The sequence below is a fragment of the Festucalex cinctus genome, chromosome 9 (genome assembly GCF_051991245.1).
Source record: "Festucalex cinctus isolate MCC-2025b chromosome 9, RoL_Fcin_1.0, whole genome shotgun sequence".
In the NCBI taxonomy this organism is placed as follows: Eukaryota; Metazoa; Chordata; class Actinopteri; order Syngnathiformes; family Syngnathidae; genus Festucalex; species Festucalex cinctus.
Genome location: NC_135419.1, coordinates 3,112,603 through 3,129,320, shown reverse-complemented (window position 1 = coordinate 3,129,320; position 16,718 = coordinate 3,112,603). Strand labels below are relative to the sequence as shown.

The 16,718-nt window shown below is 38.7% G+C and overlaps 1 protein-coding gene across 2 annotated transcripts in view; it reads left to right on the top strand.

Moving 5' to 3' along the window:
• Positions 1 to 3,793: 3,793 nt before the first annotated feature.
• Positions 3,794 to 16,718, top strand: part of slc7a2 (solute carrier family 7 member 2) — a 13,352-nt gene continuing 427 nt past the window's right edge. Inside the window, exons 1-12 of one of the 2 annotated variants that reach the window (XM_077532475.1) lie at positions 3,794 to 4,234; positions 5,127 to 5,504; positions 5,582 to 5,737; positions 7,823 to 7,988; positions 8,106 to 8,242; positions 9,291 to 9,513; positions 11,250 to 11,386; positions 13,336 to 13,438; positions 14,273 to 14,487; positions 14,640 to 14,806; positions 14,878 to 14,986; positions 16,282 to 16,718. The exon at positions 16,282 to 16,718 is cut by the window's right edge and continues 427 nt beyond it. In XM_077532475.1, the coding sequence (XP_077388601.1) occupies positions 5,135 to 5,504; positions 5,582 to 5,737; positions 7,823 to 7,988; positions 8,106 to 8,242; positions 9,291 to 9,513; positions 11,250 to 11,386; positions 13,336 to 13,438; positions 14,273 to 14,487; positions 14,640 to 14,806; positions 14,878 to 14,986; positions 16,282 to 16,421 (1,923 nt within the window). In that variant the 5' untranslated portion in view covers positions 3,794 to 4,234; positions 5,127 to 5,134 and the 3' untranslated portion in view covers positions 16,422 to 16,718. Of the gene's footprint in view, positions 4,235 to 5,126; positions 5,505 to 5,581; positions 5,738 to 7,822; positions 7,989 to 8,105; positions 8,243 to 9,290; positions 9,514 to 10,880; positions 11,021 to 11,249; positions 11,387 to 13,335; positions 13,439 to 14,272; positions 14,488 to 14,639; positions 14,807 to 14,877; positions 14,987 to 16,281 lie in introns of both variants that reach the window. The other variant, XM_077532474.1, reaches the window with a different exon arrangement.

Here is a 16,718-nt window from a genome sequence, read left to right as displayed (position 1 = left end):
AAATGCACAAATGGAAATCAACCTGACTTTTTTTTTTTTTAAGAGATTGCTGTTTTCAATAGCCAATATCATGACATGACGATGACGATATTGGGGCAGTTTCAATATCGCAATATCACGATATTGCCATTATCGTTACATCAATACTTTCCAGTGAGCCTTTTAGTGGAACTGTCAGACTTCCAGATTTCCAGCATTGAGCCGCTCGCAGGCAAGCCTGTCTGCGGCCTTGTGTACCGATTTAATTCTTAGACCACTAGGTAGATCATCCATCAGTTTCACGACAGTAGAGAGACAACAACAAACAATAAAAGTAGTCAGTTAAAACTGCAGAGGTTGTGAACCTACTGATGCCTGCCAGCCTCAGCATCCATGTTTGAGAACATCTCAATTCTGTCTGTGTTTTGATTACATAACGTGGCTCCGATGCCTCGCCTCTGATGACATAAGCAATCGTATTATGAGCTTCTGCTAATTAACAGTCTGATCGTGTTGTCGGAACATGCGGTTTTACGACTATTTGTTGCATCACCGGTCAATTTAGGAAATATTAAGTCACGTATAAAAGGTCAGGAAAGGCCTTGGACGGTATCTTTATCTAGACGGTGTAGAGTGAGAGCCTAAAACAAATATTTAATTATCCTAGGGTTGTAATGTTATAAAACCCCATTTGGTCAGTTATTGAATGCTTTAGCGGTTAATCTTGGACAAACATGACCTACATTTCATCAAACAATTTCGACTGCATTTTTGGTCTGTTTATGTCTGCCTTTTTGTCACTTTGGAATTTACCATTAAAATATATATATATTCCCACTATGCAATTTTTTGCGAGTTGATAGTTTATATGACTGTTGGAAGACATAATCTCCCACAATAGTCATATAGTTGGCAAAGGACCTTTATAATCCAAACTACTTTTGGGATAACGCCTCAGCGTGCACATTAGTGAAAATGAATACTGTAGATATAAGACTTTTCCGTAAAGTCTGTTTTCAGCAATTACCCTATAGACGTAAGGCATCCAAATAGATGTCTGGCAATTCTTTTCAATAATGGTGTGTTCATCATTCATTTTCATTTATGCTCGAGCCCCGACTCCAAGACTGACTGACCCATATTAAGACAGGAAATCACTCTCAGCAGTGCACCGAGGAGACATAAGGAACAACAAATGCACAGATAAGTCATCATCCTGCTTAATAAAAAGAGAATTAACTTAAGTACAGGTAATGTCTGCGGGCTGCCGTGCCGATATTGAAAAGTTCTATCTAAAGGCTTTCTAACGTTGACCTCAATTCAAGAAGCACAGCATGTAATCTGATTATTTCCCGTGTATAACTCTACACTGACCGACCGCAACACTCATGACTACTTGCACAATTTTAACGTTTTATTTTTGTGATAATATTGACAAACATTGCATGCAGACATTGGTCTGCATTTGGCTGGTGAGCACTTCAAGGTACACAGCCTTTCCTTGCCGTAAGTCAACGACCTTAACTCATTCAAACTCAAAAACGTATAAATATGTTTTTTTTAAAAATACTTTTTCCCTTCAGTCCCAAAAATGTATTTATAAGTTGTTGTTGTTGTTGTTGTTGTTTTTTTTTATGCTACAGCCTAGAGAAGGCTTCAATGCAGGTTCTGACCTGAAGAGGTCGCTTAAAGCAATGGTAGTTTTTACCACAAAAAAAAAAAAAAAAGGCCCAACAGGTTGCAGCAGAGTATAAGAGATCAGGCAGGGCCATGTTGCAACAAGCTCTTTTTCACGGTGTTTTCAACATAATAGTGAATAATGGTCAAACTTAGCTATATTCTAATGCTAATTGGTACAAAACGGAAATACATACAAATATACTGTTTTTCCTGATGAAAGTGTTTCTTTTGGTAGGTTCCATGTTTTTATAGCAATAAAACATATATTATAAATATTCTTTGGGCTTCGCAAAATCAGTCAAAATCCAGTAAAACAGCCAGGAGCAAACGGGATTGTTTCAGTGAAAATGTCTGGTAGTGAATGAGTGAATGAGGACAAAACCAGTTCTCAATGTTCTTTTCGTAAAATATTTGGAGTTGTTTGTCTACCATTCTGGGTAAAAGTTCACTCAAGCATTTCCTGGTGACACCAGTGTGAACTGGCGCAAGCAGTCCGGCGTAGCAAGGTAAACACCACTCAATCTGTTGACCATATCCACGTTTTCGAAGCTCAGCCATTGGTGGGCAAATGAATCCAATTGGCTACACACAATTAGTGCAAGTCAACAATGAAATAGGTGGAGCGGCGGGCTGCTTTCTTAACCGTTCCCTGGTAACAGAGTCTGACATGTGGGTGACCATTTCATTCCATGCTGTTATATATTATCTTGCAACCCTGTTCTGATGGCATCGGGCTTTAATTATGTATTTATTTATCCATCCATCCATCCATCCATCCATCCATCCAACCATTTTCTTAGAGAGATACTTTATTTATTTATCCATTTTTGGCAGTCAAACATGAATATTTTGCCTGTAATAATTTGATATTTTCATTATTTTTCATGTACAATTAGTACCTTTTAAAAACACATTTTGCAACTCGCTGTCGACTGAAAATGACATCACGAGAGCTCGGGTAACCAATCACAGCTCAGCTTGTGAATGTCACATGACCAAACCTAGAAAACAGGTGAGCTGTGATTGGTTACCCGAGCACTTGTGATATCATTTTTCAGTCGACAGCAAGTTGCAAAATGTGTTTTTTTTTTTTAAAGGTACTGACTGCACGTGAAAAATAATGAAAGTATCAAATTAATTATAGACAAAATATTAACTTGTTATTGCTATAATGGGCTAAATAAGTGAAGTGTCTCTTTAGCCGCTCAATCCTCACAAGGGTGCTGGAGCCTATCCCTGCCAGCTTCGGGGAGTAGGCGGAGTACACACTGAACTGGTTGTCAGGTTATTTATTTATTTATTTATTTATTATTATTATTATTATTATTATTATTATTATTATTATTATTATTATTATTATTATTAAAATTATTATTATTATTATTATTTTATCTAAACCCCCCCCCCCCCCCCCAAAAAGATATAAAAGTGTTCAAAATGACTTGTCTTTGATGATGCAATTTTAACGATTTGAACAAACATGACTTTTTGGGGAGAAGTGACCATTCTGGAGGCACAAGATTTCGGCCATATCATGATACAGAAGTGGCCCATGCAAAGTGTGGTCTGAATGAGTTGCAAGTGGAGTGGATGGACACGCTCAGATAGAGAGCTGGTTGTTGTCATTTTATTTGGTCTTTGGTGTGTATCTCGGATGGAGTCTCGAGAGGTCAGCTGCCACCTTCCCACTGAGGTTCTAAAATGGTTTGAGCAGGGTTTTTTTTTTTGCAGAAATAGTCCCTACTAACTAGAGGTGTCAAACATATTCATGATCGTTACTCAAGTAGAAGTACAGCAGATATTACGCTTTTTAAAAGACTTCAGTAGAAGTTGTAGTATACTCCCAAAAAAGTTTCTCCCCTCTCAAAATGTGTGACGTGCTGATATGAAGTTGCCAAGATTTTGGTTTGTGACCCTGGTGAGCCGGAATATCGATTCATATCCATGGGGTCCAATAGCTCGTAGAACATTGAGCAATACCTGTCATCCATTTGGGAGGGCGACCCCACCCCCCCTTTTTTAATGTTGTGCGTCCATCCTTCAGTGACCAATCAGCAGCTCTGCTTTTAGCAGCACTCCTCTTGCCTGCGCTGGGTAAACACACGTGTTTGACACTTTGTTTGTCAAAGCCAGTTGCTTAACCACTTACCAGTGCTTGCTAAGCATCTGCACCTGGGCCTGCTTTTTAGCCTCATTAGGCTTGAACAACCTTTATTTCCAGTGTTTGACCCGTCTTTTTCTCTGTTCTGCGTAGTGGTAACTTACAATGGTTTTTGTCGCATTGTGGTAATATTCCAAATGACAAGCATGGAAATGAGGAGGAATGGAGACATTTCTCCCCAGGGGCAGATCCTATGAAGGAATACTGAGAAGAGAGGGGAGGAGTGAAAATCCCGCTCGGCTGTTTGCACAGTCAGAGAGGTGAATTAATGTTCAGTCACAATTTTTCGGCTGCAGCTCAAGAGATCACCAGCCTGACTCGAATGGACCTGCAAATTTTCCATGCAGAAACATTCTGATACTTGTTGTGTTCTTATCAGAATTTCGGACTATCCTTGTTGAGCCCTATTAACAGGTAGGAGGAGCAGGCCTGTGATGATATATGATCAGAAATGTTTGTTGAGATCCTTAGCGGGATCATTTTTAAGGTAAGGGGGGAAAAAGCTGTGCACAATATTGTAAACCAAAAAAAGATTAAAAGGGGACTTTACGGTCTACAATTTTCATAAACTGTGTTGGACATGAGAACTTGAAAACACCTAAAGCAAAGTGATTTTTTTTTTTTTTAAGGTAACTTTCTCTGTTCCACACATTGGTAACAAATGAAAAACATGCAGTTTCTTCTGTGTCTAGCGTCGTGTTAATTTCTATTGATCGATATTGGAATGTGGTTGCTGGGTCATAGTAGGGCTGGGCAATAAATCGAATTAATTTGATACATCATCATTTAAAAAAATCGAATCATTGAAAATTTGCTAAATCGTGAAATCGAATAATTTTGTCTTCTGGATGATTAAAAGCTGTTGTTCTTATGTCCTGTTACATCCAAATGCTTTTATGTGATGTCATTTTGTGTTAAAACTGATCTAGAATCAGTATACGTGACTTGTGTCTGAACATTTTGCACAGGAATTATTTTTGAATAAATGAAACCTTTTAAGTAAACGTTTGTTGGATTTATTAGGTTAAAATCGATTAAAATCGTCCTGAATGACTGCAAAAATCGAGATTTTATTTTTTTGGCCATATCGCCCAGCCCTCGGTCATAGTGATGCATTCATGCTCAGTTGGTGACAGCAGTCCTTTGAATGGTCCAAACAATTGATTTCTAATGGAATTCTCACTCACATGAATGGTACACCTTGGCAGCATTCCAAAGCGTATGACATTACTGAAATTCCACGTGCAAATATTATTCATGCCTTAACTGCATCCATGTTTTCCGAAATTCTTCTCTGTGTGAACAGGTGACGACATGCTAGAGCAGGCGCTGTCATTTGGCCGTTCCCTGGTGCGCCGAAAGTTGGTTGACCTTAGCAGTTTGGAGGACTCCAAGCTTTGTCGTTGCCTGGGAACCGTGGACCTGATCGCCCTCGGCGTGGGCAGCACTCTGGGTGCCGGCGTCTATGTCCTGGCTGGAGAAGTCGCCAAGGGAGACTCTGGACCCAGCATAGTCATCTCCTTCCTCATCGCTGCCCTAGCATCCGTCATGGCCGGCCTTTGCTATGCTGAGTTTGGAGCTCGCGTCCCAAAGACGGGCTCGGCTTACCTTTACAGTTATGTAACCGTCGGGGAGATTTGGGCCTTTATCACCGGATGGAACCTGATTCTCTCCTATGTGATTGGTGAGTTCCTGCCACCTGGCTGACGTGACATCCGTGTTGGTATGTTGATCATAATTCCCGTTTTTGTTGCGTCACAGGAACCTCCTCAGTAGCTCGGGCTTGGAGTGGAACGTTTGATGAGATAACAGGAGGACATATTGAAATATTCTGTAAAACGTACTTCAGCATGAACTCTCCTGGTCTGGCTCAATATCCCGACTTCTTCGCAGTCTGTCTGATTCTGCTGCTGTCTGGTAAGAAAAAAAAAAAAAGAAAAAAAGATCACTTTGTATTGTGCATATGCTAGTCGTTCATATTAGCGGTGTCAAAATTAGTCTGTTATTTTTTAGTTAATTTAAAGTTTCTTTAACACCACTATTTATTTATTTATTTATTTATTTTTTAAAATGACCGCCCCTTATTTGGAAAGTCTGTACTGGGGGAATTTTCGTCGTAACGCAGCAGACACGTCCACATCGAAATTTAGCAGTAATAAATTGGATAATAATCAGTGCTGTCAAACGATTAAAATTTTTAATCTGATTAATCACACTTTTTAATTTTGATCAGTCAAGATTATTCAGCTAAATTACTTGCATATTTGCGGAATGTAAAATAAACAGAAAATACTGTAATATTTTGATATTAACGCATTTTATTATCTAAATGTCATTTGCAAACATTGATTAAATGCAGGTACGCAATTGCATGCACGCGTGTATTGCTCAAAACCTAACCTAAATTCAACAATTATTAATTAATTAAAGGCAAATTACTTTTGTTTTATCTAAAGTCCCGTCGGGGTGTTTTTTTTAAAGCGAAATTTACCACCGAGCACACCAAACCCGAGTCACTCCGTTCATTTTGGAACAACAGGCGTAGGAAATGTCGTGCATTGACCTCATCACCGACCTGTGCAACCTTCAATGTAACCATCCGCGGTTACGTTCAAGGCTCAAGTGCGGTAAAAAAATAAAATAAAATAGTGCGATTAATATGCGATTAATACGTGATTAATGCGACATTTTTCTGTGATTAATTAATCTAATAACGCTTTAACTTTGACAACCCTAATAATAATGCATCTATTTGTGGAGACTGGGGTCAAGTTGTATTTTACAATTTTGAAAATGTGAAGAATCTCACAAATTACTTCAAGTTCAAGATTCGATAGCTCGTTAATATGAAAAGAAAACGTGCGCTGAGCTGTCACCAGTGTCTTACAAATGCAATTATGCCATCTCGTGGCATAAAAATGACCTCAACACAAATCACTTGTTTTTTTACAGTACCGTACAGTGCATCATTTTTAATTTTAACTCCATTTTATGAATTATTCTAAAATTACTGTATCAATGACTCAAAGATGCAGCCATATTTCTATTGGTGTAAAATTGTTTCCACTCTTATATTTTAACTGAATTCCTACTTTATGATAATTAGGCTGTAGCGTACTTTCGCTGTCAGTCACTCAAAACACTCTGCATGCAACTTTGAGCTTGTCCCATCGTGGGTCACTCGCATGATTTGTGTGGCACAGTTTTACACTTGAAGTCCTTCCTTTCACCCATTTTACATCCGAGCTTGGGATCAGCAGTGGCTGAGTACAAAATGCAGCAGCACAAACCAGGATCTGCTAGTGTTTATGTACTGAGACTAAGTCACACTTTTTTTCTTTTTCATAGTTGGACTGGTCTTGCAACTTTCTCCTCAGCATTCAACTAATCAACAACAACAAAAGGAATTAGGGTCTCTGCCAGAAATTTAGAGCCTTTCAGAAATCCTATTTTCTCTGACCCCTGTTGCATAACATTCATGGGCTCTTAGAATGGTCATAACTTGCTTCCCCTTTAAAAACTCTTTAACCGCCAGCCATTTTCGGAAAAAGGTCGCCCCGTTAGTGCCAGCCGATTTACAGAATTTTACCCGATCTTTCAAGCCCCACAGAAAATGTTGCGTCAGGACTACGGAAACGCGGATACTACCAAATGAAAGATTGAACTCTCATCTTTCATCTGGAAAAAAAAGTTTGTTTCTACCTTATTCGGATTTTCAGCAATCAACAATAGAAAACTGCTTTGTTTCATTTTCGACCAAAATACGAAGAAATCAAGCTTTTTGTTAAACGATGTTATTTCATGTTGACACTTTTTGGCACTCATAATTTGAATCAGGCCTAAACTTGCTGTGTGGATTGGACTCAAAGAAAGAAAGAAAGAAAATAATATCAATAACAATACCTGAAGCACAATAGCAAAGGATGCAAAGCCAAGACGGCGACATTTTGTTTTAAAATGTTTTTTTTTTTTTGTGTGTTAATCGTGTTTGTGCTCATACAGGCCTGCTGTCATTTGGGGTGAAGGAGTCCGCCTGGGTCAATAAAGTCTTCACCTCGGTCAATGTGCTCGTACTGCTCTTCGTCATCATCTCCGGCTTTGTCAAAGGAGATGCAAGCAACTGGAAGATAACCGAAGAATCTCTCGTGAATGTCACCATCGTAGCCAGGTAATTAGTTTTACCGCTAAGAATGCCATGATGATATAATTGTATATCTGAAACGGTTTCTTTTAAATGATGCCATTGACCATTTATTATGATGACGTGACAGCATTGTTGTTTTAGGAACTTATCGGTGGCGGGCAACGTGAGCAGTGATTATGGAGCCGGAGGTTTCATGCCGTACGGTTTGAGTGGGACGTTAGCTGGAGCCGCCACCTGCTTCTATGCTTTTGTGGGCTTTGATTGCATCGCAACGACAGGTGTGAGCTCGGCCGCCGGTTGTGTTTTGTTGACGTTCGTCCATGTTGAGTTGGTTTGGAAGAGATGTTTTGTTTTCTTTTGATATGTGTTTTAAGTTTGAACATGACATACATTTGTGAAACATGTCACGCTATTCTTTGAGACATTAAAACACGAATTGTAACAAAAATGATCACAAGATTACGACAGTATAGTACAGTGCTTCTCAAATAGTGGGGCGGGCCCCCCCCCAGGGGGGCGCGAGACTCCATCAAGGGGGCACGTTTGACCTCGGGCAACATGCTTTTTTATTTTTTTTTATTTTTTTTTTATTTTTTACTGTCCTAGAATAAAGTGCAATTGCACCTCCACTACATTAGGGGGCAGTGGCGCTCTCATTATTGGCAGAGTGTGCGCAGGGATTATTCACTAGGTCAGGGGTGGCAAACTGCGGTCCTCGAGGGCCGGAGTCCTGCAGGTTTTATAGATTTCCCTACTCGAAGTGCAGCTGATTGCAATTAACAGGCTCGTTATCAGGCTTCTTCTGAGCTTGCTGATTAGCTGATCATGAATCAGCTGTGTTGAAGAAGGGAAATATCCAAAACCTGCAGGACTGCGGCCCTCGAGGACCGGATCTCGCCACCCCTGCACTAGGTGGTGTAAGGGTTTTGTTTGCACGAAGCATGCACGCTTTGCACACAGCAAAAAATAAATAAAAAATAGGCACAAATTACTTTATATATTTTTGTTTTGCAGGTTAAAGTTTTTTTTTTTAATATTGTGCTCCTGAGTTAATGTTGGTGATCAGTTTGAAAAAAAAAAAAATGTTTATAGTTTAATTACGGATTTAATTTTATTTTTGAATTTCAGATGCACTTTAGATCTTTTCTGTTACAGTTAATAAAGCTATTCTTTGTTGTAAGTTGGTCCATATTTGTTTCTTTTTTTATTCTCTTATACGTTAATATGTATGCAGTGTTATGCAGAGGTGTGCATGTCAGGAAAAACAATTGAGAAGCACTGGTACAGTCCAACTGTACAGTATTTTTTTGTTGTTTCCCACTGCAGGTGAGGAGGTGAGGAACCCTCAGAGGGCCATTCCCATCGGCATTGTGGTGTCCCTGACCGTGTGCTTCCTGGCGTACTTTGGCGTTTCGGCCGCACTCACGCTCATGATGCCTTACTACCTGTTGGATGAGAAAAGCCCCCTGCCCATGGCTTTTGAATATGTCGGATGGAGCCCTGCCAAATATGTGGTCGCTGTCGGTTCACTTTGTGCCCTGTCTACCAGGTAACCAATAGACCTTTTTTTTTATTTTATTTTATTTTTTTAAAATTTTTATGATGATACAATGTCATAAATTGCCGTGGATATAAATATTTATAATTGTGCATGCTGCTCGTCTTGCTGTTGGAATGACATGTGCCGCTAAATTGGATATCGTGGGTGAAGGGGCTTCTTTTTGTTGCATTGCATTGAAAATGACTGTTAGAAATCTATATGGCCAATCACATTTTCATGTCAAATGATATATATCTATATATATTAGGGGTGTCAAAATTAGTGTGTTAATTATAAGTTCCTTTAACGCCACTATTATTTATTTATTTTTTTATCTTTTTAAACACTCGGTTAATGTCCACGTCAAAATTTAGCAGTAATAAAATTAATAATAATGTATATATTTGGTGGAGACTGGGGTCAAGTTGTATTTTCCAATTTTAAAAATGTGCAGAATTTCCCAAGTTACTTCATGTTAAAGATTAGATAGTTCTTAATATGAAAAGAAAAATGAACTGAGCTGTCAACAATGTCTTACAAATGCACACTCGTTTTTTACAGTACAGTGCAGGTTTTTATCATATGATGATACATATTTTATCATAATTTTAACTCAATGTTGTGACTTATAAAACTACTTTATCAGTGACTAAAAGATGCAGACGCATTTCCATTAGTTTAACATTTTTTCCACTTTAACGTTAATACGAGCATGGAAACTTAGAACAATATTTTATTGTACATTTTATTGTACATTTAGAGCAAGCATGGAAATTTGTGATTAATCGTGAGTTTAACTACTGAAGTCATGCTATTAATTATGATTAAAAAATGTAATCACCTGACACCCCTAATATATATGTATAGTGACTTTCTTTGCTGATAGTTTGTGTTTATATGAAATTTTTCTTTCTTTTTCTTTCTTTTTTTTTTTTACAAATGTAACTGATTAATTAATTGACCTTTTTTTCGATGGTACATTATTTGTGATTGTGGTCAAATCTGGCCTTTGCTGATTTTACAACACAGCAAGTTGTTTTTGCAGTTTCCCCCCTTTTTTAGTGTTTTTTTTTTTTCTCTCCATTTAGTTGATTGATGGTTGTTTTCAAGCGTCAAATGCTGTGACATCTAAAACAATGACAGGCCGTTATAAAAATAGCACTTTCCTTGGAGGGTCAAATCACTTCCACTTGAAAAAAAATTCCAGTTGTTGTTGTTATTTTGTAGGGCCAATGCCCCATCAGAAAAGAAAGGCGCACCCTCCCACTGTGAAGCTTTGAAATGTGATTGTGTTTGCTGTATATGTGTGTGTCTGTGCGCTTTTGGGCGTCTCGACTAACGTGTTTGGTCCTGCATGTGTCTGCCGTCTCATGCAGCCTGCTGGGCTCCATTTTCCCTATGCCGCGTGTAATCTATGCTATGGCAGAGGATGGGGTGCTTTTCAAAGCCTTAGCCCGAATCAATCCTAAGACGAAGACCCCCCTTATTGCCACTATGAGCTCCGGCATAGTCGCAGGTGAGAGCCAGGGAGTATCAAGCTTCTCCACCGAATCAACTGTGAAAGACGCTGCCCAACAACAACAACAACAACAACAAAAACAACAACAACAAAAACATCCTAGCTGCCCATTTGCACAATTCAAATCTTTAGCCATCTTTGTGCTTTCACAGTTGTGCAGGTGAAATGTGTCATTACGTCATGTGTTCTCACTTAACCGTGACCCCACCCCCCCTCTTCTCCATAGCCTATTGGGCGCCATGTTCCCCCTACCACGCATTCTCTTTGCCATGGCACGAGATGGCATTCTGTTCAAATTTATGTCCAAAGTGAGTAAGCGGCAGTCGCCCGTGGCTGCCACCATGGCGGCAGGTACCACCGCCGGTAAGCCAGCCAAGCGAGGCGAGGAACAGCCTTGTTTGTTCCACGGGCTTGTGGTGTGGACTTCGGATCGGCACGCCGTGTCGGTGTCGGTGTCGGTGGTGGTGGCTGCATGTTCGACTTTGTGATTGTTGGCTGAAGTGCATGTGAAAACATTTTTTAAGTGACCGTTCTGGTCTTTTTCTGCCTCTTCATTTTTTATAAAAAATAAAAGCTGAGGCAACTGCGAGTACCCACTAGGGCAGTGGTGTGGGCCGCATCAGTAAAATAATGGTAGATAACTTAAACGATTGCCGTCAAATTACGGAGCTCAACTGTCATCATATTGTTCCAAAAAATAACACAAATGCAAATGGAACGCGGCAACGCTTGAGTTCTAGATGTGTTAAATTGACCTGTTTTGCGTATATATATATATAGTTCCCAGAATGCATTGCGTGGCACACTTAATGACGTTATAAGGACACTAGTCCTTGTCACATCTATTTGTGTTACCAGTCATTGAATTGGTGTCGTATTTAACACATTTATGAATAATAATAATAATAATAATAATAATAATAATAATAATAATAATAATAAAAACCTAACTTTTGACATGGCCTTTAACCCTATTGGGTGAGAGTGTTGGAAAAATGAGGGTGGGTTGCAGCACCCACTTACTTGATGACAACTAGGGATGTCCCGATCCAATCACGTGATTGGAAATCGGGCCCGATCACGTGATCGGAAATCGGGCCCGATCACGTGGTTGTGGACTCGATCGGAATCGGACGTTTTATCCCGATCAGGACTCAGAAATATGTGAGGCTATTATTATTTTTTTTATAACTTTTTATTAAAGCTGGAGTTATGCAACATTTGCAAAAAAAACCCAACATAGAATAACAATAATAATAATAATAATAATAATAATAATAATAAACTTTTTTTTTTCTCCTTAAAAAATGAGGAGGTATCGGATCAGGACTCGGAATCCGCCGATCTCACAATGAGGTGACTCGGGTCCAAAAACGTGTGATGGGGACATCCCTAATGACAACTAATAAATTGGACTTTTGGAGCTTTCCATACATGCAAAGAAACTTTTAACAACTAAAGTAGTAACAACCTTTCTCTTGATTATGACACGTGAATTAAGATATTTCAGTATCAGAAGCAAAAATGTTTTCTTCTACTTGATGCTATTAAGAATGTAAAGCTATCCAAACATCACGATACGATAATTATCACAATATTGTGGGGAGGTTGGCGATACCAACCTGATTTTGACTTTTTTTTTTTCCCACAGAAGAACAACATGGATACAAAATCTTGGGGTTATCTCATGTTTTTTATTTGTTATATATTATAGTGGGTGCCAGGATAATATGGCTGCAACACTTACAACGTGTCACATTTTTAACATGAACATCATGCAAATCAACTTGCGATCGTGATTGGTTAGCCAGGATCCAATCATGAACCAGAAGGGTTGACATCATCCAAATGATTTTATTGGTTTAGACAAGCAAATATGTCATGTCCGCTGCAATCATCTATAACCATTTTTTTTAAAGCTCCGATAATAATAATAATAACTGTACTGCAATTGTGTGTGTGTGTTTTTTTATTTTTTATTTGAATGACAAGCTGAGATCAACTCCATTCTGTGGTCAGATGCTGGGACACAAACAAACGCAGGAGCTGTTGGCAGCACCTCAGTGTCACATCAAGCAACACTCATTATGGAGATGATGTCTGCTATTTTATCAGCTGAAGGAAATATTTTACTTTTTTTTTTTTTTGTCTGCATGTTGAACTATGGCTGCAAACGTATATATGGTTTTGTTGGATCAAAGTGTTTGTGTTTGCCCTCTGTTTGGGGGGTCCAGTTGTTGGCATGTGTTTGTGTACGTATCACTTTCAGTGTACGTGGAATGTGCTAACAGTTTTCTTTGCTTACTGTACAGCCATCATGGCTTTCCTGTTTGACCTGAAAGCTTTGGTCGACATGATGTCGATCGGAACTCTGCTGGCCTACTCGCTGGTTGCTGTGTGCGTACTGATTCTCAGGTGCGTACATTTGCAATGTAAACAACATGAAACAACAACAATGAAACCCCCCCCCACACACACACACACGCCACGCGACTATAAATAGTATCATTTGTCTATAAAATTCTTCTAAGCACACCTCTGCATAACACTATCCGTATTAACGTATAAGAGAATAAAAAAAAGAAAGAAATATGGACCAACTTACAAAGAATACCTTTATTAACTGTAACAGAAAAGATTTAAAGTGCATCTGAAATTCAAAAATAAAATTAAATCCTTAATTAAACTATAAACCTTTTTTGACTGACCATTTCAAACCATATGATACGTAAAAATAAAAATACATAAAATCAATAAATAATGCATTCAAACGGATCACCAACATTAACTCAGGAGCACAATATTTAAAAAAAACCAAAAAACTTCAACCTGCAAAACAAAAATATAATATAATTTGTGCTGTTTTGATATTGATTTGTGTTGAGGTCATTTTTCTGCCACTAGATGGCATAATTGCATTTGTAAGGCATTGGCGACAGCTCGGTGCATTTTTCTTTTCATATTGAGCGCTATCTAATCTTTAATATGAAGTAATTTGTGAAATTTTGCACTTTAAAAAAAAAAAAAAGATAAAATACAACTTGACCCCAGTCTCCACAAATATATGCATTATTATTGAATTTATTACTACTAAATTTTGATGTGAACGTGTCTGCTGCGTTGCGACTAGAATTCCCTCAGGATTTATAAGTAATTGCACATTTAAAACATTAGTGGCATTAAAGGAACTTGAAATTAACGCACTAATTTTGACACCCCGTATACATGTTTTGTTCTTTCCCCCTCCAGGTATCAACCAAATGATGTTTTGGAGCGGCGAGGGGGAGTCGTCTGTAAAAGGGACTACATGTCCTGTGAGGCGGGCGAGTCTGAACTGACCGAATCCGAGTCCCACCTCAACACGCTAAAAGCAGAAAGCTCAGTTCTGCAGGCGGTTCTGCGCCCACCCCCGTCCCCCACCGAGTATTCGTCCAGTGCGGTCAACATTGCAATTTGCGTGCTAGGTGAGGCATGTTGTCATCTATTTGACGTTATCAAACAGAGGGAAGGACACAATTACTGCAAATTGCTGATGTCATTTTTCACCAAATGAAGATATGCTTCATGCAGCCACACAATGAAGTGTTTGCACGTGTGTCTTTTTCTCCAAACGCAGTGCTGCTGGTTTGCGTGATCAGCTATCTGACCACTTACCACATCGCCTCCATCATTAGTATCCAAGTATGGATTCTTGCGTCACTGTCTGCGTGCCTCCTCCTTTTTGGCTGTTGCGTCGTCATCATCTGCAGACAGCCGCAGACCACTAAGAAGGTTTCCTTTATGGTATGTCTGGCTTTATTGACTAATGTTGTTGAACACAAAAGCTTACAGATATTATGTGTCTATCGCAACAGGTTCCCCTTTTGCCATTTCTGCCCATTCTGAGCATATTTGTGAACATTTACCTCATGGTTCAATTGAGTGGAGACACCTGGATACGTTTTTCCGCGTGGATGGCGCTAGGTAAGTAATACAAAGCAAGGTTTTTGTGAAAAAAAAAAAAAAAAACCTAAAGGAATAACTAAATACAAAATTGGGAAAGAAATGAGCGTTGCAAAATAAATTTAAAACGAAATTGCCGCCTGCTGAGATGGATCAAAACAGGGTAGATTTTTCGGCTTAATTCATATTCCAAGAACATTTTTGTCTTGATTTCCCCTTTGAGAAAAAAACGGAATAAATCGCATTCATCTAAACCAGGGTTGTCCAAACTACGGCCCGGGGGCCATTTGCGGCCCGACGTCCATTTTTCAGTGGCCCGCGACATGTGCTAAAAATGGTGTTTGACTCAGTTCAAATAATATTAAACAAAACAGAAATGTTTGGAGATGGTCAAAGTAAGAAGGGAGGGTATCGAAAAACAGGTGCCATCAAAGGTTATTTTAGTTAACTAAAAATAATGAAAAAAATTAAACTAAAATTCAAAAAACAATAAACAAATAAAACAAAAATGAAAATGCTTTTTAAAAAACGAAACCTAACCAAAACTACATTTTTTTTTTTTTTTTTACAAAACTAACTAAAACTAACTATAATTATAGCAAACGTCTTTCGTTTTACTCTTTGGTAATTAATTTAATGCACGAGCCTTTGGGGATGATTTTAAATGTTATTTTTAGTAGATTTATTTTGATATAAACCGGAAAATAATGACGTTTGAATATGTCACACAAAAGTGATGTCATCTAGCAGCAGCCAATAGAAATGCACCAAAAGATGACGTTACTCCCATGGTGTTTTTTAAAATTGCACACAAGTAATACACATAAAAAAAAAAAAAAAAAACTAAACTAATACTGAAACTAACAAACTAAACTAAAACTAAGCATTTTTTAAAGAACCACCATGAAAACTAATAAAAACTAACTAAAATGAAAAATTCCAAAACTATAATAACCCTACTGCCATATTACAAATAAATTGGTTTATATAACTGTAGCATTTTTCTAAATATGCAAAAGCACAAATAAATTATTTGTACAATTTTTAGGACTAAACACAATTTCTCTTCATAACATTATGTGGCCCTTGCGTCCTTCTGATTTTCTGTATGTGGCCCTCAAACGAAAAAGTTTGGACAGCCCTGATCTAAAACCTTAACTTTTTCCGCCCATGTCCTTCTTCTATGATGGTTCAAAAATAAAGGCTCTTCCTTTCCAACTGTCACCTGTCTTGTGGGCCCCCTAGTGGTCATGGGGCACTAAGCAGTTCCCTAACCGAAATGTTATTTTTCTCCATCCGTTGACTTCTCTCCTCAGGCTTCCTGATCTACTTCGGTTACGGCATGTGGCACAGCGTGGAGCGCCAGCGCTTTCTCCAAATTAAGCAGACCGGCTCCAGTGCGCTCGAGAAGCAACAGGAGCAGTTCATCTGCCCAGAGAAGACCAGTCACTTTTAAGGTTACGCCAATCATTAAGTGCTATAAAGAGACCGAGGCGAAAAACACATGCAGCTACGTCATCAGGACCTTTTGTATTAACAGCTTCATCGACGTGGGCCTCACTACACATTATGGAAGCCATGTCAGTATTTTTTTTTTTTTTTTTTTTGTCAGCGGTCATATGACGATGGGCTTCTCACAGCTGAGCTCTTTTCACTGTGAGGGACCGCACAAACTGTTTAAGACTTTGTGTTTAGGGCACAATGGAAAAGGACAGGTAACACACTGGAGAGTGACGCAATCAGTGTATAAGAC